The sequence below is a fragment of the Vipera ursinii genome (genome assembly GCF_947247035.1).
Source record: "Vipera ursinii genome assembly, chromosome: 6".
NCBI lineage: Eukaryota > Metazoa > Chordata > Lepidosauria > Squamata > Viperidae > Vipera > Vipera ursinii.
The window spans coordinates 13,143,840-13,171,249 of record NC_139515.1 but is presented as its reverse complement, the minus strand read 5'-3'; the positions used below and the strand labels follow the sequence as shown (position 1 = coordinate 13,171,249).

At 39.0% G+C, this 27,410-nt stretch overlaps 1 protein-coding gene across 1 annotated transcript in view; it reads right to left on the bottom strand.

Annotated features, from left to right (window-relative positions):
* The window catches only part of SCUBE1 (signal peptide, CUB domain and EGF like domain containing 1), a 226,743-nt gene that overhangs the window by 52,341 nt on the left and 146,992 nt on the right, over positions 1–27,410 (bottom strand). The window contains exons 6-7 of the mRNA XM_083366376.1: positions 25,305–25,421; positions 8,019–8,135 (exon numbers count right to left, since the gene is read on the bottom strand). Coding sequence (XP_083222502.1) covers positions 8,019–8,135; positions 25,305–25,421 — 234 coding nt within the window. The remainder of the gene's footprint in view (positions 1–8,018; positions 8,136–25,304; positions 25,422–27,410) is intronic.

Below are 27,410 nucleotides of genomic sequence, written 5' to 3'. Positions count from 1 at the left end.
TAAAATATAATGTAGTTTCCAGCTTCTTTGTTTAATGGGAAAAGAACGTGGGATTCTCTTTTAGAGTAGAATTTGAATTAGAACTATGTGAAACCGCGTTAATTTATTGGGAGGATATAGCACAGTGACATGAAGAAATGAAGCACTCTGCCTTAACTTTTCCAGTTGAACTCTGCTCACTTGCTCCCTTTTGATGGAAAAATCTGTAAAAGGATACACAAAATGTTTCAGATTTATTTGTTTTTTTAATTCAAAATTCTCCAACTCAAGTATAAAATGGATTTTTCAATCATTTTGGAGGTAAATTGGAGCTTAAAAATGGGACTTCCAAACTTGAAATTGTTTCCAAGGCTTCACAAAATGACCAAAGTAGCATATATAACATTTCAAAAGACCATTTCACTTTGAAATGGGGATTTTTTTAAAACTCAAGAGCTGAATGATTTGAGATTAAAATGGTTCAGATTTGAAATATTCTGCAGATTCCTCCTTCTGTGTAGGATACTGTAGACTTTGTCACAAAATAAGCAAAGCAGTTTTGAGTATTTACACAGGCATAAAATGAACCATGCTTAAATGCTTGCTTTTTTCCTCATTTCAAACAGCAGGACAGTATTTAAGAGAAATTGTTTAAAAAGCAAAACCTGAAATACCTCTCAGGCTGATTCCTTTATGCAACAAGGGAAATTCATTAGACTTCCTGAATTAAATAAAAGCCACACTTTTTAAATTATTATTTTAATTCACATTGCAAGGCCTCTCCCGACTGAAGAAGATGCCAATTTCAAAACCTGCAAGCAACAGAGTTAAGATGTCTGGCATTCGGTTTCTAGCACTTGAAATCTTTCTGGATTTGAAGAGTTCTGTTCACTAATCCTAGTGATGAGGAGATAAAAGGATGCCTACTTTTTTTTTTTGAGCTGAACACAGACCAAACTGACGTCAGGCCCGTGGTGGGATTCAGTTGGTTCGCACCACTTTGGCAGAATCGGTAGCTAATTTGTTGTTGCCCAGAATCGACTTCTGGAAGCGGCTTCCACACTGAGAACTGGTTGTTCACATATTTGAATCCCACCACTGCATCAGGCCCAGGCGACAAGCAGATCGGTCAGGTTTTTGGGGTTGTTTTGTCACCACCAATGGATTGATAGCCAAATCCATCAAACAATGCCTCCGGGTGTCCCCTGGAGGCAACATGTGCCACCCTTGCCTGACCGCTACAGCAAATAGACTACCCATTCAAGGTCAAAACTGGCTAAAGAAGCTAGCCCAAACATTAAGCGTCACAACTATGCATGGCCACATTGAACATTGGCACCTTTACTGGATGCAGCCATGAGCTTGCAGTGATATTAAAGCACCGCAAGGTAGACATTGTGTCCATAAAGGAGACATGATGAAAAGGCCAAAAGTATTTCAAGAATGGCGAAGCTAAAACTCATCTATCACAGTACGTCCAAATAAAAAAGGGTATGTAAGGACCCACCTCAGCTAGCCATCCAAGAAAGCAGAACTCTTGAAACAGACATTGTCTCAAAAGGAACTTTTATTAGGGGTTAGTGACCATAGGGAAGTCAAGGCAAGATCTGGGGAAAATCCCGCTTAAACGGTATAGTTAAGCTAGCAATCTTCCTCCTCCCACTAAAGTCATAGTGTCCATTTGAAATCCAGCCAATCCACGGGTGGCATATGTTTAGGTAACTGGCACAGTTGGCGTGCATCCCAAGGTCTTCTCCAGGTTCATTTCTCTGTAACTGTCTCCATGATAAGGGAGACACATTCTTTTCTCAAGTGGATAGAGGTGGGAGAGGATAAGTAAAAAGCGAAAGTTATCCCAAGCAAAAGCAAATCCACCCCCTCCCAGCAAAATGGCAGGCCCCAAACAAGAGCACATATGCAGGGAAAACAATAAGGATTTGGGGACCTGACAGGGTAGCTATCATTGTAGGCGTTAATTTTATGAAGCAACATTGCTGAAGTGCCTTATAGCACTCCAATCGTCTCATGTCAATTGTCATTGACTGCTGTCCATCAATTACTTGTTTTCTCAGTTTTCTCACAGACTGGCTGTGATGAGAAAGAGGAAGAACAGTTTTGGATGGAATTACAAGACCATGTATGTGCTTGTCCATAGGTAGAATTACTACTTCTCTGTGGTGACCTAAATGGATATGTTGGGCATGCACAAAAAAGGCTATAATTGCCATGACGGTAGTGATACAGCACACAAGATAATGATGGACAGCGAGTCCTGGGCTTTGCAGAAGCTAATGACACTATATCACGAACACATTTTTCAAAAAGCAAGATAGTCACTTGGCCACATATGTTAATGGTGACCGCAACAGCCAGATTGATTTCATCTTAGTGACTTTCCCACCATCAAGGAAGTAAAAGTCATACCATCTGATTCCCTAGCCCCATAATATAAGATACTTGTTGCTGATATGAAGATTAGCTTATGTGGAAATGGTAGAGGCAGGGCAAGAGGTCCAGAGAAAATCAAGTGGTGGAAGCTATACAATCCAAGGCAGCTGTCATCAACCATATTACATTTCCTCTAGTCTCTGCAAGCTCGATCGATGTGCCACATGGGCTGGTCTTTGAAAATTTATCGTCACTGCTGCAAGAATGACTTTAGGAACTACAAGACCAGCCCTTCATTGAATCGATAGGTGAGCATGACTTTGGACTGAGCAAGTGCAACGAAACGTACAGGAAAAGAAAGTGGTCTGGAAGAACTGGTATGCACATAAAACCAAAGAAAACTGACAAAGTTACATCACTGCAAGAAGAGTGGCAAAGAAACCTGTTGCTCAGATCAAAGCTGAGCATATCAGGACTTATACAAACAAACTGGACATGAAAGAAAGTAAGAAAAACCTCTACTGATTAGCAAAAACATGCACCAAAGAAGAACAAGATATTGAGCACTATGTGTGCAAGACAAAGATGGGCGGCAACAGAAGGACAAACAAAAAAATACAGGAATATTGGCAGCAGCACTTCAACAAATCTCTAACATTGAATTTCCACACTCATCAATTCCTGATGGCTTGCCCAATACTGGTACAGTCCTACATATCTTGCTGGAAGAGTTTACCAACGCTGTCCAAGACATGAAGAATTTGAAAGCGCTAGCTCTGACGGCCTACCTGCAGACATTTTGAAGCTGGAGGAACTTAGTGGCAAAGCAGCCAACTGGATAGCAGATTTCTTCAATGCCATTGTGGACTCTGGATATGTATCTCCTGACTGGGCCACGAGCATCACAGTTCCTCTCTTCAAGAATAAAGGTGTATCAACCCATTTGCTTCCCATCACATACAATGAAAGCGGATCCTCGACCATTGCTTATGCAACATCGTGAAAATCTGTACCAATCAATGCGGCTTTGTCAAAGTTTTTAGCATCACTGACACCATTTTCATGGCTTGCATGCTCATGGAGAAACTCTGAGGAAAGGGGAAGCCATTATCACACCTGGCTTTCCTTGACCTTGAAAAAGCCTTTGAGCTACTCACATTAGCATGAGCTAATCCAGCATGTGCTACATGACCAGGCTGTGGCTGAGCAACTCACAAAATGGTTTGCATCTAGTCAAATCAGCCTGTGCTTCTTTGGGCTAATTGCATCCCCACCCAGTTGTGATGTTTCTGGGAAGTTAGCTAACTCTCTACTTCCAAGGCAAAGATCATATCCTAGAGCAGAGGTTCCCCAATCGTTTGGGCACCAGAGACCGGTTCCACGGAGAGAGGTTTTTCCACAGACTGTAGGGGGCATGGTTTTGTGTGCTGCCTGCATCCCACGGATGGGGCTTTGCTTGTTTGTGTGGACTGGTTGCTGGTATGCCGTAGCTCGGTACTCATCCACGGACCCCTGTCTTAGAGAAGACTCAGGAAAATGAGGAAATCTTAGGAATTCTGTCTTTATTTACATCCACATTGGAGGTGGCAAGGAGTCGAAAGGGAGGGGACAAGTTCTAAACTCTATCTAGGATAGCTGCAGATTCAGGAGGGAGACTGGACTGGTAGTTTCTGAAATAATTAAAAATGGTCTTTGCAGCAAAAACTGATGTCTAAGGGGCTGACTTGGATCTTCTGCTACCTACAGATGTACAAAAATAACAGTGTGCCATTTAGGCATACGCAAACAAAATTTTGCAAACCACCAAAGGAAAAAAAAAAGAAAGCTTTTTTTTTGACTTGTTCATAGCAATTGCTTGGAATCAAAAGAGAGAATCCATTCCCCCTTTATACTTTATTGTATTTTAAATATATTAGACGCCACTGGCCTTGTAAGTGAAGGTAGCTTAAATATTTTGCCAATAATAACTAAGGGGAGGGAGGAAGATATAAGAAATGAAAGGAAAATCATAGACTGTCTGGGGAAAAAAATTGCATTAAAAAATCTGGCTGTCAAAAAAAGGAAAGACGACGGTTTCAGTTGTACCCCATCTTGACTTCTTTAAACCTTGCTGGTGGATACTCATGAGAGTAATTGCAACAATTTATGTAATCAATCTTCTTCAAGATCATTCAGTAAGACATGGATACTACTTTTCCATTGCCTCAGATTCTGCCCCTCCTGACAGGAACACAAAGAAAGCCCCAACCGCAGACCCTTGATTTCCTCTGTTTCATAATGATCAGCTAAAGGCCTAGGTATCTCTTTTCTCAATCATCTCCAGCAACTAACATATGGCAGAGATTACAAGAAGTGGCACAGAACTACCCACGTTTATAGCCACCAACAAAACTTAACTACTATCAAATTTTGTGGCCACAAATTCCATAGTTTATAAAGAAATGTCCAGGGAAATATTTATGTACGATCCAAATTTTTCAGCAGACGGTTTTAATTTTTAATTTAATTTAATTTAATAACATTTATATACCGCCCTTCTCCCTGAGGACTCAGGGCGGTTCACAGGGCAGAATAAAATAGCAAATACAAACATTAAAAAGAGATTAAACAATTGCCCTAATTAAAAACAATAGAAGTACAATTCTAAGAACCCCAAGATAAAATTAAAATTAAAATTAAAATTTTGTATCGATGCAAAAAAAGGAAAAAAATCTTTTATCCACTTTCTTTGAGCAACGGACAATTTTAAGATTAAAAACTGTATTGTTACGGTATCTTCCTACACACGTATTTTTCACCCATCTTTGACATCTCTTCTCTAGCTCAACTTTAATATTTTTTTAGATGCTGACATTACAAGAGTAGCTGGAACCCAGATAGGAGAGGTCCACAAAATGCAAAAATCAGTGGGCCTTCAATTGTATTTGACCACACCCTTTAGACATTCCTGATCCCAAATGTACCATGAGCGTTACTAGGTAATCGCTACAGATAGTCCTCGACTTACAACAGTTCATTTAGTGACTGTTCAAAGTTACGGCACTGAAAAAGTGACTTGTGGTTGTTTTTCACATTTATGATCACTGCAGCAACCCTGTGGTCATGTGATCAAAATTCGGATGCTTGGCTCATATTTATGACACTTGCAGTGTCCTGGGATCATGTGATCCCCTTTGGCAACCTTCTGACAAACAACGTCAATGAGGAAGCCAGATTCACTTAATAACCCTGTTACTAGCTTAACTGTCAATGCTGCTAACACTGGATGTTCTTGCTTGACAACATAGGAAGATGTAGCCTTCCTCTAACTCGTATATTACTTTTAAAGCTAGAATTAGTGGACGCTGGGGGGAGTAGGGAGAATGTATCTCAAGACTGTTTGCAATAAGAGAAGATAAGAATTTGGCGGGTTGTTAAACAGGAGGGAAAGTTTGCATTTTAAACTAATTGGAGAATGTGATTTATGACGTTTAAATTAAGGGAGGGAATTGTGTTTGATACATGTGTTCAGGGGAGGAGAATTCAGATCTTGGCTTCTAATATGTACTGCTGAAGCTATGCGAGTATAATAAACGATTCTTTAAGGTAAACAATGCCTTGAAGTTCTTTGAAGTTCTGCGTTTGTCGGAACCATGACATTAACAATTTAACAACTGTGGCAAGGAAGGTCATAAAATGGGGCCAAATTCACTTAAAAAATGTTTCGCTTAGCAATAGAAATTTTGCGCTCAGTTGTGGTCGTATGTCGAGGACTACCTGCATAACTTTTTCATGGATATAGGTAAAATTAAGACTTGTTGGGAACTATTTTTTACACATATTTAAATTTCACTTAGCAAAATGATACACTTAGAAAGCTCTATCATTCAGAGATCATTCACAGACTTCATAATTTACAAAATCTTAAACAGTAAAAGTTTTCAAAAAGTAGTTGTTTGTTCATGAAGAAAAATTATTTTGAACCTACCATTAATTCAAATAAATTAGGTAGAAATATTTAAAATAGAATCAGAACTTTGCCTCTTTAACTAAGATCAGGTTTTTACAAGTACTAAATTTAATTATCAATGGATCCTTGCCTTCTTATTAACAAAACCATACCCAACAATTGGGATGTTCAAAGCATCTTCCAAAAAAAGCTATATTAATTATTGATGAAATATGACTTCTGAATGTGTGTTCAGTGTTGAGTTATAATATTAGTTAGATTACCCGCTACTGCGGCTAGATCACTTTGGCTTGAGGCATAGGAATTGTTTATTTATAATTTATAAATTTATAAATAAATAAATTATAATTATTTATAATTTATTTTGAGTTATATTCATGTACATATATATCCAGATTGGATTATAAATAGTCCTTCCAGAAAAGTGCATTGTCCTGATAAACTGGCTGGAAGGGACTACAAGTCAATGGAAGAGCACGTTCTCAGACCACAGATACCCCCATGTTCAGCCTTGGCAATTCTTGCCAAAAGAATTTCAGAGAGCATGACTGGGAAAAGCCTACATATGGAAGACTCACATTAGTCAGACAGACAATATATGCAGAGTTGTGTGTTTCAGGCAGTATAAAAACTGATAATAAATGAATAAACAAATCGGTAAATAATTGATGAATAACTGCTTATCAAGAAACATAAATGCATAATTTATAACGTCTTCTGCTATGGTGAGCATCTAGAAATTAGGTCCATTTATTTATTATTCCGACTAGTACCTATGCTCTTCTGGCAGTCTGTATTTTGGTACCTAGATTATAACAATATCCACAATGAAATCATCACTAAAACTGGTAAAAAAAAAAGAAAGGAAATATAACTTAATTATCTTATTATATCAGTTAATCATTGTTTATAATTATAATTACAGTAACTGTAATAGTGATATTAAATCATGGTAAATCCACATGCGTATAACTATGGCATCGTTTCATTCTGCAAATACTCAATGAAACATTCCTGTTTAAATCTCCTGAATGAAAGTAGTTTTTAAAATAGAATAAATGCAAACTTTTGCAGGATGAAATGTCATATTTTCCTCTTAGTTTGTTATATATCATATATTGACTAAAATACAGGAACTATCTAAAGCAGAGGTCCCCAACCTTTTGGGCACCAGGGACCGGTTCCGTGGAGAGAGGTTTTTCCGTGGATGAGAAGGGGTGGTGGTTTTGTGTGCTGCCTGCATCCCGCGGATGGGGCTTTGCTTGTTTGTGCGGACCAATTGCTGGCATGCTGCAGCCCGGTACTGGTCCATGGACTGGGGGTTGGGGACCCCTGATCTAAAGGATGGTAGAAAAATGTTTCCATCCACACTGAAATAAGCTTAGATAGTGAGTTGGATCCAGATTCAGCTATCAGTTTAGCAGCCTAATAGAAACCATAAGACTTCTTTTAGTGCACTCTCAAACTAATGAAGTCTGGCTCTAGCCCTCCATAGATCATTAAAAACATAATTGTGACGCAATGAAAAGCTGTGTATAACAAAATAAATGAACGGTAGCAGCGATAATAACACAATCTGATTTTTTTCTAATACAGCTAAGAGTATAAAACTCCATGAGTTGATTATAATTATGTGCATTTGAGCTCTGGTACTGAAGCTAATAAAGGGAAGTGATGCATTGCAAAGCAAACAGAGGCTGACCTTTGCATGTTTTCCCATCGGGCTGCAAGGTAAATCCAACTGGGCAACTGCAGCGAACTCCTGTGGCTGTGTCCTTGCAAGTCCGGTCACAGCCTCCATTATTAACAGCACATGTTTCTGAGAAATAAAGAGACAGGGGGGGAAAAGAGAAGAGAGAGGGAGAAAAATAAAAATAAAAATACATTGCAATCCCCTATGTGATCTGCATATCATAACACAAGGGTCTTCAAACGTGGCAACTTTAAGACTTATGACTTCAACTCCCAGAATTCCTCAGGGCTGGCTGAGGAATTCTGGGAGTTGAAGTCCACAAGCCTTAAAGTTGCCAGGTTTGAAGACCCCTGTCATAGCATACAAAAATCTATTCTTAAGCATACAGTGTTATATTTCTGCCTGAGGCCAGCCGAGTTAGAGAGAATATTCTAGAATCAGCTTCTGTTGGAGGGACTTCTGCCTAGATAAACAATGTATCTCAGATATTTATTACAGAGGTTTTAAACTTTCTTAAGCTTCAGTCTTAAAGCATATTAAATCCAAATCTGAGCTGATTTCCAATCTGGGTTGGAAATAAATGGCACAAAATTCAGCGTGGCTGATTCTCCAAGGATTTTGCCTAACTAGGGAGCCCCACATTAATTAATGGAATTTTTTTTTAAAGTATACCCATTCAGGACTAATGAAGGACAACTTATTATCAACCATTTTTATATAAAACGTCTTTAATGAATATAATAATTGTAAAGATGTATTTTGGAAGAATAACATTTCAAAAAAACAAAAACAAATGCCTTCTATGTTGTTAAGTCCCTGTGATTTCAGTTGCACTCCCATTCAAGTAATGTCTTCGATGACCTTTACTTCATAACTTTGACCAGTGATAGCTTTTTAATACTCATTTTGGAGGAAATGCTGCTCTTGATGAACTGCTGAATTTGCAAAATAAAGGAGCTCAGAAAAGTGCTGGACTCCAACTGAGATTTTAAATCTTTTCCCTCGTGGAAAGAGTTAATAGAAGATGAACTACATACATCATTTTGACAGGAATCTACAAGTCCAATCGGTTCTTACTGAAGTACAAGAAAAAGGCATCTGGGTTTTGTCCACTTAAAGCTTTTGGCAAATTGAAAGGAGTTTTGGAGTGGGTGGGGAGGGCACGATTGAGGTCACTGAACTCATTCCAAGCTGTGTCATTGAAATTTCCCAGGGCTTGTAGAATGTCAAATGGTAGATAGTCAAACACTGGGAAGAGGAGGCCGAAACGCTTTTTTGTAACTTTTACAATAATGGGAAATGGTTATTAGGTACCACTTCAGCAGGAGGAGGAAGAGCATGCGCGTATGTTACAAACAAAACCACAGTTTTTGTGAGCTAAATCATAAAAACCAGGAAACCACATTACCTTTATCTTTCTAGGCAAGAGAAGTAACTGTATTAATTTGACCACGTTTTTCTGCCATGGTTACTTCATGGTCTGGAGTTCTATAGTGTGGCCCTAATACAATATATTTTCTTTATCTGAATTCACGTTTCTGCCACAGTGCTATAGGTTGTGTATTGTTGTCAGAGCAGAGAAAGCCGCACTTTACACCCATGTGGTGTAAACAAACTTTCAGTCTGTAAGTAGGTGCAATTTATTACTTTCTTCCTATTGAGTTATACTAACTGCTATGTTTAGGCCATTGTAGAATTTGCCTTGGTTCCAGTGACAGAGTTATGACTAAATTATACATTAAGCTGAATGTCATCGAAGTCAATAAGTAATTTCTTTTAAGGAAAAGCAGCTTCAGAATAGCTGATTTGGAAGAGAAAATGAAGATTACGGGAAGAAATATTTCAAACATACCCTGCTTTTTTGTTAAAGACCCTGCTCCCCCGGAATTTCAGACCAGTGTCTATCCTTGTTCGTTTTATATTTTTTAATGTCCTGAAAGATTATTTTATTATTACATGAAGATCTTCCCTCATTTTATCCCTACAGTAACTACCCTGTATATTACAGCAGGCCGGGAGAGAAGGACTAGTCCAAAGTCATCCAACGAGTGTGGGTGGCTGAAGATGAACTTGAACATAGGCCATCAGCTTAAATCATAGGCTCTGTTGACCTTTGATTATGCCATACAAGATCTCCATTTTGGTATCTATTGAGAAACACCTGAAGCGATCCAAGGATCAATACAGGAAAGACTGTAATATGGTGGTGGTGGCACCAGCAATGGCAATGTGTGGGGCTGCCTGTTACTAACTAATTTCTCCTTATGGCAGCTTTTCCTCAATGCTGCTAAGGATTGAGAAAGAGGTGAAGGTGAATGAGAAGAAGAAGGAGGAGGAGGAGGAGGAGGAGGATTTAAGAATGGCGGCAGCATTGGCAGAGCACAGTGGGCACCTGCTATGGATGAACTTTTCCTTGAAGTCGTTTTTTTCTTCATGTGGCTGCTAAGGTAGAAGAAAGAGAACAAAAAGAGGAGGAGAAGAATAAAGTGAAAGAGAAAGAGGAGAAGAAGGAGATGGAGAACTCAAGAACCGGGGTGGCAGCAGTGCATTGTGGGTGCACCTGCTGCTACTTCTCCTTCCATGGCATTAAGGAGTGGGAGAAAGAGGAGGAGAAGAAAGAGGAGAAGATGAAGGTGGGGAAGAAGAAGGAGGAGGAGGAGAAAGAGAAGAAGGTGAAGGTGGGGAAAAAGGAGGAGGAAGGGAATAAAGAGGAGAACCAGCTACTATTTTCCTTTCCCCATACTGATTCACCACCCAACTCGAGTGATGCTGCCCAATGTCAGCTCAAAGCCAAAGTAAGTGCAAAGCTCTTAGGATGTTTGGACTTTGCTGCAATCACCCACTGCTGACTCTCATCCCATCCCCCACCTGGTTTCCTACCCTGGCTCTGGCCACTTCACCATGGGGCAATACTTTGGGCACTGGGTGGCTTTTAACTTTCAAGGGGGACAGGTAGGTTGCTGCATTGGAGAGTTCAAGCCCTTGGAGGCCTCCTTACTCATAACATGGGCTCCTTACTTACTTCCTCCTCCTCCACCACCACCACCACTTAAGCTCCGGTGAGACATGGATGGCAAGAGAAATCTGCAAAACAGTGACCAACAGGCGTTCAGAGTGGAGGAGAAGGAAGAGTTCAGATAAAATAAAGTTAAGAGGGAGCCGTGAAGTATAAACTGTTTTACTTCAATAGTAGCTACAAGAGGGGTTGAGGTAGTATCTTTTCAGCATTAAACTCAAGAGGTTAAAACTCTCCATAAATCCAATCTTCATTTAAAAACCAATTTTTAATTGAATTTTTAAATTAATTTTAAATACATTTTAAATTTTTTAAATTAAAAGAAATCTAGGTCTTGGAATTTTTATAATTTTGAAAATGAGAAAAAAAGGAATAAAAATATTTTAATTTTTTAATGTTTAATTTACACCTTGATTTTTTAAAATAATATTTTCAACATTTCTAAAATTTTCAGGACACATGGAACCTAAAGACTAATAAATTACATTAAGTTACCAAGTATTAGAATCCTGCTAAAAGAAGAGACCCTTTTACTGACAGCAATTGAAAATTTACAATTCTTACCATTTTTATAAGTCTACAATTTATCCCTATATCCTGTCATAATAATTGCAAGCTGAGAAAGGCCCTAAAAAAATAAAACCATGCATTAAAAGAAGGGACACTGTACTGAAATTATTGGGAGCATTTACAACAGCAATTACAGGAATATAGTCATGAAAAAACACAATTATCGGAAAAAAGTGTAACACTTTTGTGATTTGCAAAATATGTGCCATGTTTATATTCTTACCACAGAGGACCCAAATTGTGTCTGTCCCAAATGTAAACTAATTGAAGAACTTGAGGAAAAATGAAGATTCCAGAGGAAAAAGCAAAGGGTCTACAGCAGGGGTCTTCAAACTTGGCCCTTTTATGACTTGTGGACTTACTTTTCAGAATTCCTCAGCCAGCATGCCTGGCTGAGGAATTCTGGGAGTTGAAGTCCACAAATCATAAAAGGGCCAAGTTTGAAGACCCCTGGTCTAGAGAAAAGTCTAGCCACTGAGACTCAAGCAACAAAATGAGAAACTCAACTAAAGAAAGAAGACTACAATCAAACTGAACACAATAAGGAACAATTAACTAACAGAGAAAATGAACTTTATAGATAGACAGATGGTGACATGTTTTTCATAGAAGGAAAAAAAATCCAACCCAGTCCAGTTCAGCCCAGCCTCACTGGAGCTAAACAATCAATTTGATAACCTTTCCTTGGAAGAAAACATGCAGACACCTGGGGTCATCATCAAGATGTACCAATGATAGGAAAGAAGTAGACAGAGACTTACTCAAGAAAAAAATGGCATGTATTGGTGATAGGAGACTCACTACTCACTAATTACTGAATTAGTAACTTGCAAACTGGACAATCTATCTAGGGAGATTTGCTGTCTCCCAGGAGCAAAGATCACCCAACTAAACAGAGGAAGTAGACAAACGTTTTGCTAATGAGATAGTTAAGGTGTGCAGGAAGCAGGCCATAATAGTAATGGGGGACTTTAACTACCATAGTATGAATTGGGAAACAAACTGCATCAAGTGGGAGATCAAGCAGGTTCCTGATGAATCTAGCACACATTTTTCTCATTCAAAAGGTAGAGGAGGGTGGTAGAGGGTCAGCTATACTGGACTTAATCCTTACTAATGCAGATGAAACGATAGAAGGGGTTGAAGTCATATTTTGAAGACTTACAAAATATGTCAAAAATAATAATAAAAAGTTTCAATATGTAGAAAAGAAGAAAAAAGTCAAGGAAATAATTGGTCTGCTAATAGGAGAAGATGGTAAGGAGGAATAGGCAGCAAGGAGAAAGTGGAACTGCTTAATTCATTCTTTGCGACTGTCTTTACACACACACACACAGACACACACACACAATAATCCTACCTAACAAAAATAGTACTGTAAAAGATAGATTAGGAATAGAAAACAAATTAGGGAAGAAAATGGTGAGACATCTATCCACAAATAGAAAAGAATATAGAATATAGAATATCAGAGTTGGAAGGTCTTCTAATTCAATCCCTTGCTCAAGCAGAACCTTTTGGCAAAATAGGATGAAGTTTGTTTAAGCTGAGCTCAGGTCCTGGGGATTTACATGGACACATGCAGGTATAGTATGGAAGTGGTTTGTCATTGTTTTCATTTGGTTGGGACTCTCTCTCTCTCTCTCTCTCTCTCTTAGATTTCCCAATCTAACAGCGTTAGAATTCTCTGGAGGTATTGTCTAGCTTTTAGATGGCCACCTGGCAAGATTGGTTGGGTTTTTTAATTTCAATTCTGACACTGGCAGTTTTGAGAATTAATTTCAGTGGCAGTCATGAGCACAATACTATAAATCTCCTATTTCTAGTAACTTGCTGGATTCTACAAAACATGGATTATCAAGCATCTTCAAGTATAATACATATGTTAATATCATATGTGTTTATATTTGAATGTAACGTATAACATTCAATCTTCTTATGTATTCATTTATTAAATTTAGGTACCATACCTCTCACTCTCTATTCTTACAAAGAATTATTTTAATTTAATCCCCATAGAACAATTTCCTTCGAAATCTCAATTTTGGGTTAATACCCAGTTGCAAAAAACCCCCCACCAAAATAAAGCATATTTTGAAAACGTGGAAGTAACTTTACAGTGTCATAGGAATGGTTAAGGTATGGTTCAGCTGCAGGAATAGCCACAATGGCCTAATTTTAAATTTAGTCCACCAGTTGTAAAAAAAAGAAAACTATAAGCAATAATTCATAGAAAAATGTTTCCCATATCAATACTTCATGATCTTGCTTTGACATATAAAATATAATTCCAATGTTTTAAAATTTGGATGTCATTACCAACTGTCATTAGTCAACCTTTATATTATTCTCATTTTTAAACAAAATAATGGAATTATGCTCCATAGCAAAGCATACTTTCAGTGAAATGAATATTTTATGACAGGTGTGTCCAACCCACAGCCAGCTAGCAATGTGGCTCCATAAGACAATACAAATATTTTAAAATATTTTTTTATTTACATACATTGGCTTTATAATATATTTTATATGTGGCCCAAGATAATTCCTCTTTACTCAATGTGGCCCAGGTAAGCCAACAGGCTGAACAACCATGTTTTATGGCAGTGGTGGCGAACCTATGGCACGGGTGCCAGAGGCGGCATTCAGAGCCCTCTCTTTTGACACCCGTGCCATGCCCCGGAGGTGGCAACTGTCCCTCTTCAACCAGCCGCCTGCTAACTTGCCGAGGTCCCATGTGGCTGAATGCATCCCGACATGGCTGGTTTCCCTCCCCCCCATCCCGTCCCTACTGGCCTCGCATGCTCTCCTTTTCCCAGGCACGAGCCACTGCATTGCCTCCTCAGCTGTCGGCTGACCATCTATCTCGGAGGCGGCTTCTTTGAACTGCTGATGACGGGCTGCGGAACCCCAGAGTGTGCCAGTCGAGGGGTCAGCAGGCTGTGGCTACTGATTTAATTTAATTTAATTTTAATTTATTAATATTTCTATACCGCCCTTCTCCCGAAGGACTCAGGGCAGTGTACAGGGCAAGAATAAAACACAAAGTTACAAAAATTAAAAAGTAATTAAATACATGCCCATAAAAACAATAAATACATTAATAAAACCCCAATAAAATGATAATAAAAACCCCACCAATCCCCCCTCAGGCCAGGCCGGCTTGTTCGAACAGGTATGTTTTCAGATCGCGGCGAAAGGAGCGAAGATCGGGCGCCGTCCGGAGCTCAACCGGTAACTGGTTCCATAGCTCCGGGGCGCCCACAGAGAAAGATCTCCCCCTGGGGGCCACCAATCTACATTCTCTGACCGGTGGCACCCTGAGGAGTCCCTCTCTGTGGGAACGCACAGGGCGGAGGGAAGTTGACACCGGCAACTTCGTCGGCCCCCATGCGCTCACTGGCTTCTGTGTGCAAGGGCCAATGGTGTCAGACAGCAGCTGCCCCAGCCCTTGCCTTGCCCCATGGCAATGGCACCCCCACCCTGCCTTGCCTCACCCCACAGGGTGAGTCTCCTGCCTACCACCCCACCTGCCAGAGACCTCCTGGAGCTCCCCCAACCCTGCCCACCCCCCACAGGTGTCCTTCCCCACGAGCAACATTGAAGTGATCACACCCACCTTGGCCACACCCACCCAATCTTCCATGACCACCAGAGCCACACCCACCCAGTGGGCCATGCCCATCTGGCACCCAGCAATAAATAAGTGGGTTTGGGGTTGCAGTTTGGGCACTCGGTCTTTGAAAGGTTCGCCACCACTGCTTTAAGGTATTCCAGAACACAAAGCTAGTCAATTTTAACATATGCCATATTTTGTAACTGTTGTGGACATTTCTTTTGCAGAGAAGTACACCTTTTTCCAGAGATTGATCAAGTGAAGGTAACAACTTACTCATTTTTATTTTATCCTCTACTGAAAACTTTGTTAACTGTAGTTGGAAAATGTCCCTCTGAACATTTCAAACGACTATGCAATGAAAACCCATAGAAAAAAATAAGTATTTTTGTACAAGTTTTTACCTAACTTGTAATTAAATTTTAAAAATCAATGTGAAATTTTACATTGTTCCTTCCCCCCCCTTCTGGTTGTGTTGTTTATGTTGTAAACTTAATGGTAGGAATGTTATACCTTTAGTTAACCTATGGGCTTAGTTAGGGCTTTCAAAATTAGAAATCCCCATGACATATTCCAGACATGATTTCAGTTCTATTTATGACATTACTAATGCACCTGGACCATGAACAGCAGGTGAAGGAAACCCAAAGCAGAAACGCAAAGGAGCCAGGAAAAAAAGCTTAGGACCTGCCACTTCTGGACATTTTCATCATATTCTAGTTTTCTATTGTGAGAGCACAAGAAAAGGTGATGGCTGGAGAATAAGATATTTTTAGAAACAAAGACAGAAGCACACTATACCAGATTTTGTTCCATTCCTAACGAATATTTATTCTTGTCACACCTTTGCTAAAGAGTGTAGCTAATTTATCAGCAGCTAAATTTAAAATAAGATTTTAATTATGCAATTTTAATTATATTGTGGTAGCATATCTTTAAGCCCATCATCTCCAGCCAACACAGGCTATTTGTTCATACATGTGACTTCTGCTGAGATAGACAAAAAAGACACCCAATGCCACTTAAGAGCTTATTAGAATTTGGGCAGGCAATAATGGCAACAACAAACCAATCTTTCGAGAATGAGGACAGTGTCATATTTTTTAGCTCTACCAAAAAATGTAATTAACTTTTTTCCCCCCAAGAAAAATGGTATTATTGTTGTAAATGGTTTAATACTGCTTTGTTGTAAAGTTATGATTTACAGAAAGAAGGATTCTGTAGGTCACAACGTCTGCAGATTTCTTGATAAGATCAGATTCTACCTCCGGCGAAATATAGTATATGAAGAATATATACATTTGAAAGAATATTGATGGTTGACTGTTTGGGACACTGATCATTGTATGTATTTCTGACCACAGTAGCATGTTCTGGAAATCTGGGGATTTGTGCTAAAATGTTAATAATGGTATAAATACCATCCCTCCATTCTGGCTATATTTGGCCATTGTATTTTTCTCTCTAATATGGTTAAAAGGAAACACATTTAAATACAGAGTTCAGTGAACTGCATAGTAATCTATTGTAACTTATTATACATTTAAAAAAAAATAGAGAGAAATTGTGCTTTGTTTTGCTTTCCTTCTGTGCATGTTATTAATTTATTTTTCATTCATTGTCTATGCTTTGTATTAAGGAATCACATAAAATAAGTAGTTTTAGTCTTCAGTGACGCTGTTTCCCTCACTATAAAAAGTGGTGGCCCGCATGGTTTTGTGCAAGCCTACATTTGCACAAGTGTCATCTCTCTTGCGGGAGTTGCGTTGGCTGCCAATTTTCTTTCAGCTCCAATTCAAGATGCTGGTTCTCACCTTCAAAGCCCAACGTGGCTTAGACCAGGTTATTTGAAGGACCATCTTTCCCCAGTCATATCTACCCACCAGAGCAGGAGTCAGGGAATTCTATGATGTTCATCTAGCAGGACCAAGAAGAAGGATCATAATCATAATAGTAAAGTTGGAAGGGACCTTGGAGGTCATCTAGTCCAACCCCCTGCTCAGGCAGGAAACCCTATACCATTTCAGACAAAAGGCTGTCCAGTCTCTTCTTAAAAACTTCCAGTGTTGGAGCATTCACAGCTTCTGGAGGCAGGTTGTTCCACTGGTTAATTGTTCTAACTGTCGACATGATCCCTGAAGACATAAGATTGACCCCCCATTTTGACTCTCTTTCACAAGGCCCTGAAGATGTGGTTCTTCCAACAGGCCTGGGGATCCCAGAGTGATATGGAGCCTATCAAGTGGCTTGCCTCATTTTTGTTGCCAGATGGATAGGGGGTTATTGGTTTTTGTATTGGGGTTTTATCCTTGTAAGCTGTTTGAGAGTGAGTTGGATGGCCGTATGCAGTGCTTTTTTTGTAAAAGAAAAAGGTGACGGAACTCACACATGTCATACAACCTGCCTTGCCTACCCTACAAGGTTCCATCCAAAAAAGGTGCCGGAACTCTGTTCTGAGCGTTCTATGACAAAAAAAGCCCTGGCTGTATGCATTTTCTCAATAAATAAATGCTAAATGAAAAGAATTATTTCTGCTGGCAATTAAAAGTGGGAGAAAACCTTGGCATACTGGGAGGTAAAACCTTCAAATAAAAAGCTATCTGGATCCCTACAGAGCAAGAAGCTTTTTGGCTTTGAATATCAGGGAACTATCCTGGGAGTTCTATGAGGAGGAAGATTCCTTCTGAATCCCCATGAAAATTAACAATTCTGCTGCCAGAGTTATACCTTCATTACCTCCTATAGCAGTCTATTCCATAGGGTTTCTTTGTACAAAAATTAAGATGACAGTCACCATCATCTGTTCACAGTTGCAATCCTAATTGTTTTGACCACTTCTGTGATGCCTTGCTGTGTCATGAGGTAACACCAAAATGACCATTTATGCCAAGGGCTCCTTAAGGTACAATTGTGTTTCTTTTGAAGGAGTTGAAAAGCATTTGAGGAAACCAGATTCTGTTAAGGGGTGCCTTGGTCCAGGCAATTCAATTCTTTAAATGGATTCAAAACAAAACAAAACAACCCCACAGAAGAATTAGAAGACATTCTTTCAATTGTGAAGTATTTCATTCAATGGACTTTAACATTGACTTCAGATTCCTAATGGAAAGAACCCTTGTTCATAATTCATGATGAACATAGCATGCCTATTATTTCCTCTGTGTATGATGTTGAATCCACATTAACATAATAAAATGAGCCGTATCTTTGTGCATATATTTCACGACAACCTGAAGAGTTCTACTGTCTCAAATGCCTCAGGCAGAAGAGTGTAAATGGTTTTAATAAAGTGTCTGTCTTTTGATTCCTTTGTTATTTGCACAAGATCTATGTTACTCTCAAGCACTTCGTTTATACTTTTTTTATATTCCATTGTTGCAACAAGTATAAGCTCACGCGGCTGATAACTTCTGTAGAGGAGCCATATTGCAATTAAGAATATCTATAACAAATGGCATGTCTTTTCTATGGGTGGTTACCTCTCTATAACCCCACCAAAGGGATATTTTTGCTCCTAGAACACTAAAACTCTTAGCAAATTACTTGCTGTGCATTCTGAAGATGCTCTTCACAGATTCCCAAGTAACCTAAGATAAAGTCTGTCTCAAGATAAGGCTTGACTGCAGAGTTTAAAAGTGCATGAAGAAGGGTTTAAATGTAACTAGAGAACTCATGCCCCATTGGGTCATTGTTTCAGCGATACCCCCTTATCAAAACAGAGAAACAGAATGACCAAGGGTGGAGGGAAAAGCAATGGGAGTAGGAGCCCTGATTTCCTGGGTCTTCCCCATTGAGTTTTGTTGTGGGAATCTGGCAGGCAGCACCAGAAATCTCCCTCCTGTCCCCCTTCCCCTTCTCTTCCCTTTCCAAAAAGTAGGTAAGTAATTGCTGCTAGGTGTGGAAGGGAACAAGGGATTGTGAAATGTCTATGGAGATTCTCAGTCATCCAGGTCATGGTTGTCCCAAAGGTGCTTTTTCACAAGGCAAACTGGACTTTCTTTTTTCTCTTTGAAGATGTTTCACTTCTCATCCAAGAAGCTTCTTCGGCTCTGACTGGATGGTGGGGAATGGGAGAATTTATATTCCTTGCAGACAGCTGGTCATTTGCATTCGTGAGTTGTTGATGTCACCTGGATGCTTATCTGTGTCGTCAAGGTCACCTGAGTAGTGCAAATGGGTGTGGAGCCTTCTTGGGACTGTTGAAAGGACTGTGTTGTAGACTCGAGATAGATGATGCCCTGTCTGTCTGTTGAGAGAAGTCTGTTCAATTTTGACCTAGATGTCCTCTTTGACCCCAGCAGTCCTCTCTGTCCAAACTGTGGACTTTGTGGTCTTCAAAAGAGTGGCCTTTGTCTTTTAAATGCAGATGGACTGCTGAATCTTGTCCCAACTCTCTAAAAGAATGCAAATGCCCAGCTGTGTGCAAGAAATATAAAACCTTCCATTCTCCCCCCATCCAGTCAGAGCTGAAGTAGCTTCTTGGATGAGAAGCGAAACATCTTCAAAAGAAAAAAAAAACCAAGAAAGGCCAGTTGGCTTGTGAAAAAGCACCTTTGGGACAAGGGATTGCAAAACTGGCTGGGAAACTGTCACATAATATTGAAAATGAAGATCACATGACCGCAGCAGCAGCAGCCAGTAGCACTGAGCAGCCACAACTTCCCAAATTTCATTCCTTCAGGAATCAAGGGTCCCAGATTTTGGACAAATTCTGTAGGATAGTCCATCTGAGGTACATGGGTTCAAAAACTGTTGCCCTCCCTCTCATTCTTGGTTAGTTTTATTTGAATTGAATTTTAATTTATGATCTTTATTTATTGTTTTAATCCTTTATAATGCATTTTAATTGAATATTTGTAAGCTGCCTAGGGTCAATTCTGGTGAGACGGGCAGCACCCAAGTTAAACAAACGAAGAAACAAGTAAATAAATAAATGATGCACTGTTTCACCCAGGTAAAAGTCACGATAATGAGTACAGATAGTCCTCGACTTACAACAATTCATTTAGTGACTGTTCAAAGTTACAATGGCACTGCAAAAAGTGACTTATGACCATTTTTCACACTTCTGACCATTGTAGCATCCCCCATGGTCACTTGATCAAAATCCAAATACTTGACAACTAACTTATATTTATGACGGTCATAGTGTCCTGCAGTCATGTCACCTTTTGTAACCTTCTGACAAGCAAAGTCAAAGACTGACTTAACAACGTTACCAAATTAAAAACTGAAGTAATTCAGTTAACAACTCTGGCAAGAAAGGTCAGAGCAAAACTGACTTAAAACAAATGTCTCACTTAGCAACAAAAATTTTGGGCTGAATTGTGGTCGTAAGTTGAGGGCTACCTTTATATAGATAAAAAATAAAAATTAAACAACAAATTGACACACCCAATAATACAAAAGTAGTTTGTCATTTCCTTCTTCTGGAACGATTTTTCAAGTTCCCAATCTAATCTACAGGCCTGGATTTCCTTCCATCCAAAAATTTTCAGGTCTGATCCTAAATAGCTTGGCTGTATACTGTATAGTGCCAAGAAAATGTTTTGCAATGGAAACAAAGCAGGAAATTTTAAATACTCTTCTGTTGGTCACAGGGAAAAAAACCCAAAATTTTATGTTTTTATTATTTATTTAAGAAAATTGATATGACCATCCAATTCACTCTCAGTAATTCTAGGAGGCTTAGAAGGATTTGTATATCATCTGGAGCCCCTTGTGAGGGAGATACGCAGTTTTAAAATGAGATAGATAGATAGATAGATGATAGATAGATAGATAGATAGATAGATAGATAGATAGATAGATAGATAGATAGATAGATGTCTTTATATAACGCCTTGAAGAAAGCTTTGGAGGAAGAAAGAGGAAAAACATCATCAACTGCAAGAAATCTCTCTGTGTAAAAAAAAAGTAAGTTGCTGCATACTGGTTGCGATCTTGATTTTCAGCTATTGGATCATATATATAATGAAGGTAATGTGTCAGCTTTGTAGAATCTCGATTATATTATTTTTGAATGATGGACCAGGTTTATACGACTATCTACAATCTGTTTTCTCCATTTGCCTTGGAGCTGCAACTCTCGTTATTCCCACCCTGTATGTTTAGATGGAAGGTTGGTATTCTAAACGAATTTTAACTTTCTGCACAATAGAGACCCACAGGTTAAGACAACAGGCTAATGGGAAGTTTGAAATCCATGTGAATAACACATTTGTCTTACTTTGGATAATTGTTTTTACCTATGTTCATAGGTAAATGACGAATATGATTAAATATGACTACAATTCTAATTAAATGCTACATAAAAGGAAGGAATAATCTCACAAGAGCAATAAATAATGATTGTTTCTGCATTTACCAGCCTTAAATACTTAAAGTAGAAAAAACAGCAGCTATTGCAATTGGCTATATTTATATTTAAATATAACTAACTAAATAAATAACTAAATAACTAAATAAATATTTATATACATCCCGATTAGAAATAAAAGCATTCAACAGCTTATTGATTACACTAGGCAAGGAGATTTTTTCCCAACAATTTCAAAATTATTTCAAGGAAACATATTATTCTACGACCAAAGTCAAATGAAAACCATTGTTTTAATAAAGACCCACATAAAAGAGATAAAATTATTTTACAGTATCACAGCTTTAACATAAATCTCAAGGGTTACGTTAATGTGTATTTTATACGCATCGTGTAAGAATGTCATAACGCATCATAATGTTTGCAATAGTGGCAAATATCTGTAGCTCGGGTATAGGATGAAGGTGGAGGTTCATTCTCCAAGCTTGTAGGTTGGTTTCCAAAGGGTTCATTACCAGGCTAGGTAACCTCTTCAATGGCATTTAGGAGATGTCAATTTCAGTGTTTTTCTGTTTATAAGGGTTTCAGGTGTGTGGGGGGGTGTCAAGTGAGGGTCTTGTGATGGGTCAGGTGTGAGTCATCAGATTGAGGCTGGTGATGGGTCTTGTGATGGGTAGGTTACTTTAGGTCAGAGTCGTAGGAGGGTGTGAATTATCAGTGGGTCAGGTGTGGGTCATCACTGAGAGGCTGATGATGGGTATCCTTCCCATCAGAAGACCCATCACCAGCCTCTCTCTGATGACTCACACCTGATCCACCACAAGACCCTCACTTGACATACCCACACCTGAAGATGTTACCTTGCCTGATAACAAAACGTTTGTACACCAACCCACGAACTCGGAGAACGAAACTTCACCTGCATCATAAGGTACCAAATATGTATTTGATAGGTTTGTGGTCACAGAATGATACAAGCTGTGTGAAAAGTGAGAATGTGCCAGGCAAGTAAGTTATTGGCCAACCTTTTCTCCTCTGCAGCAAATACTTTCAACATTAACATTGCAATGTCATAAATAGATTGTGTATACAGAGAAAGTAGATGGAAAATGAGAAAAAAAAGATATTTCTTTTCAATGAAAACCTGAGATCCTTAACAAATTAGGAACTTCAGCACAGAGATGGACAAATTAAGTATAGAAATAACTGAAGACCCCTCATCCCCACAGAGAAAGACAAAGCTGGGAGCACAACATAGAAAGTGGAAGAAAAGTTTTACCCATAAGTAGACGCCGTTTCACCCGCTTGTCCACATCAGCTACTGACGTGGCATTGAACTCAGAGCTCTCAATTGCAGCCTCATCCTTCTCTAAAACAAAGGAAGGGGACAAACATGGAGCACTTGGTTAATGAGAAGCCCAGTTTTCCACTGTGGAAGACAGTCTCTTGGCTTTGGGCAACTAAAGCATGAAAACATGAAAAAACCCCATTTAGAAATGTGACTCCCTTTTGTAATCCCAGACAGAAACCAAGGTTTGTTGGAAGGAGGAAGGTAGTGCAGAGGTGGTAAAAGGGGGTGAAAACAAAGCCATTCCCCAGCCAACACTTAAGATCTCCCACTAATAAAAACACACACACACACACACACACACATGAAAGGATGCCCCCAGACTGGTGTTAATTTAGAAACCTAATTTATAACAACATTTAAAGTAAACATTGTTAAAAAAGAGGGGAGGGGGAGGTAAGTATGACATGTTGACAAATGCTAGTTTTTGAAAACAGAACAAAGCTACAAGAATCCGGTGATGGGTGGGCATGGAAATGTGCTCATGTTGATTTAAAATAAGTAAATAAATCACAAGAAATTTTTTTTAAAAAATGCATGCTTTTTTTAAAAATAAAATATAAAAGAAAAGAAACACAAACTTTAAAAATGAAACAAATTGGGCAGTGCTGGTTGCCTGCTTGTCTATGGAACACAACTAGCTAAACATTCAGTGCTACAAAAAAGATGTCATAGGAAGAGACTAATAATTTTTGAAGCATGCAGCAAAGCAGATGGTGGTGTTAGTGATAGGGCACCTTGCAGGTAGTTTCTGATGTCTGGTATAGGAAAAACTCCAGCATTACAGCAAATTCATGTAGAATTTCAAAATACACCCCAAATGATCCATTTTCAGGGATGAGAAGAGATGAGAAGAATAAAGATGATTAAATAGTAGGCAAAGCAGTGGTTGCGGGATTAAAATGATAAAAAAACAGAGTACTGCATTTCAAAGCAAAAACTAAACAAAACACAAGGGCGGGGAGGGGGGGGAACTTGTACATGCAGCAGACATCAAATAAGAGAATAAGCCAAAGAAACAAAAACAAAATGGATTAGACAAACAGGTAACTTCGGCGCCTTTGCGAATATTTGCACCCGTGCAGTGATGTCAGAATTGCAGACATCACCGTAGAGAGTAAAAGACAAAGGAGAAAAGAAGGCGCAAAAGAATCACAGGAAAGGGGAAGAAGCTGGCAGGATTTATCTGTGGAAATGCTAAATGGTTCTGTTCTAGGAAGAAATCAAGTTCTAGATGGGATCAGGCTGCAATAGAGGCTTTGGTTTGACATTTTCGTTTCCTTTTTGAGGTTTCTTTTTTTTCCAGAAATAATTTATTAACTTCAGATATCATACAAGACAGGCAATCAGGAACCATCACCAGAAAGCAGGAATAAAATGAAAACAAAACAAAAATTGGACAAAAAAAATCTAAGAGAAAATTCTACGCAGAAAGTGGAGAAGGACGTGTAAAAAAAAAAAGTACACACAAGCAGCAATATGCGACTTACATCAGAACAAATAGTGTAACATGATGTCATATTACATAGCAACATTGCAAAAATGGAAGGAGAAAATGTAGTTTTCAGTGATTCAACAGTATGCCAAACCAAACAAAAATCATTAAAAGATGCAGGATAGAAATTTAAGCGTGATTTTTTTTTATTCTCAAAACCCTCAGTTACATCAATACTCAGATTCTCAACCTAAGATTATCCTCTGCAGTTATGTGAATAGTCCTATTAGTATTAGTCTTAATTATTCAAAAATACAACTATGGAGAATCCCCAAATATCCTAAACCCAGCATAGCAATTACATTTTACTTATAATTTTAATCTGTCTACTTTTAAAAATGAAATCTATTCATTTCACCCAAGATAATAGTTGTGAACTAACCCCAGTCTGAGTATATACTGACTTCATGGAGTTAGACATTTTTTTTTACAGAAGACAATTTATTTCTCTACTGATATAGGGTAACTTTGGTTAATGTATCAATATTTAAAGAAGAAAGAATTCTGTATAAGTTGTATAGTTTGCACAATGAGCTCTGGTTCATGAAAACTGGGCTTCTATCTTGTTCAATGTTCCACGGTAAAATTTAATTAGGAATTATTATTGGACTTTCTGGCTTTCATAATTAGATTCCATTTAAAAAAATTAAGTAAAAATGCCATCAGAATTATTTAAAGCTTATATCAGACACTGCTAAATTTGAGAAAAATCTAGGTGTGTATTTCTGTCAGAAATACATAACTCGCTCTTTAAAATCAGCTGTTTTTGTTTAAAATGACAAATCCTTAATCAGCTAATGCATCATTATGGTCTCATTTGCTGGCTTACATTTGCTGACATTCACAATCCAATCTTATCAAATAACATTAAGATTCCTTAACATGTCCTTTTCTACAACTGACACCCACACAATTATAGAAAGGTACTTACCAATACATGTTCGGCCGTCTGAATGCAATGCATATTTCTGATGACAACCGCATACAGGACCACTATCTGTGTCATCGCATGTGTGTTGGCAACCTCCATTTCCATAGTTACAGGTTACTAGTTATGTCCCCCAAAAATGCATGTACATATATATGAATAAAGCAACAATAAAGCTGGTTAGTTCTTTCTGTGTTTCAGACACATAAAATGATTTACAACTTAGAAAGGCAATGAATATGACATTGGTTGATAAATGTCTCCCCCAAGCTTCCTTGCCAAAGACCATCAGTTTAAGAAGTTATTAGTCCCAATGAAATGTCGCTAAAAGTAAAGGCATTGGGGAATGTACTCCAGTCCTTTTTTAAATGAGGGGCTTCCCCATGTTTCAAACTTTATTTACACCCATATGAGGCACAATCCACAAGGCTATGAGAAGGTGATCTAATTGTTTAAGTTTGTTGAGACACAGACTACACATTTGATAAGTATGGAGAAAGGGCTTTGGACAAAAAAGGCTGCATATGTAAGAAAAGTAAGCTAATGCTGTGAGATTGGGGGTGGTACAGAGGTTTTGCAAATAAATAAATAAATGGCTTTTAACAGGATATTTTTAACTAGACACAGTGATTGCATAACTGCCTCACCTAAGTATTAATGTAAGTAAGAAAGTATTACAATAAAATAGATGCTAAATAAGAAAGTAATGTACTAAGATGAGCAACAAATGCCAAAAATAACTTTCTTCCAATACGTAAGGAACAAAAAGAAAGTCAAGGAAACAATAGGTCCACTAATGGGAGAAGATGGCAAAAAGATGACAGGCAGCAGGGAGAAAGCAAAACTGCACCATCCCTTCTTACACAAAAGAAAAGACAGAACATAATGCAGATCCAAATAGGCACGGAATTGATAATAGAACACCTATCTGCTTTGGACAGGTTGAAATCTCTGGGGTCAGATGGTTACATTTCAGGATATTGAAGGAGCTGGCAGATGTGGCCTCAGAACCACTGAATGAAATATCTCAGAGTTCCTGGAGCATGGGGAGACTGCCAGAAGACTGGAAAACAGCTGATGCAGATCCAATCTTCAAAAAGGGTAAAAAAAGAGGATCCAGGAAACTATAGACCAGTCAGATTGATATCAATACCTGGGAAAATCCTGGAAAATCTAATTATCCATCTTGTCTTCTTCTCTTGCTTCCCTCAACTTTAGAACTGTAAGCATAGTTAGGGGTTGTGTGCTATCCATTATCTACTCACCGTACATGTCCCAAATTCATATATTTCTGTTGTCATAGAAATATACTTCATGATCATGTATGGGTTCCTGGTCTGATAAAAATTTAGAAGGCTATCATGCGAGATCATTTGTGGTTTCGTGGTGGGGTATCATCAGTACGCTGATGATACCCAACTTTTTCTTTCCACCCCGAACCAACCCAGTGATGCCCTTGCCGTGATGTCCCGGTGCCTGGAGGCGGTCCAGGTCTGGATGGGGAGAAACAGGCTTCGTCTCAATCCCGCCAAGACTGAGTGGCTGTGCATATCGGCATCTCGGGTCAACCAGACTATTCCATCTCTAACGATGGGGGGTGAGGTGTTATGGGGGGCTCGCAACTTGGGCATCCTCCTGGATTCACGACTCAATTTTGAAGACCATATAGGAGCCATGACCAGGGGGGCTTTTGCCCAGGTTCGCCTGGTGCGCCAGTTGCGTCCCGATCTGGACCGAGATGCCCTATGCACAGTTACCCATGCGCTTGTGACCTCCCGTTTGGACTACTGTAACGCTCTCTACATGGGGCTGCCCTTGAGGACCACTCGGAGGCTTCAACTGGTGCAGAATGCGGCCGCGTGAGTTGTAATGGGGGTCTCCCGATACTCCCATGTAACACCTCTACTCCGCGAGCTGCATTGGCTTCCGGTTGCCCTCCGGGTGAAATTCAAGGTGCTGGTTATTACCTATAAAGCCCTACATGGCTTGGGTCCGGGGTAATTTAATTTAATTTAATTTAATAATTTGATTTCTATACCGCCCTTCTCCCGAAGGACTCAGGGCGGTGAACAGGGCAATACACAATAAAAATATTATACAAAAATTAAA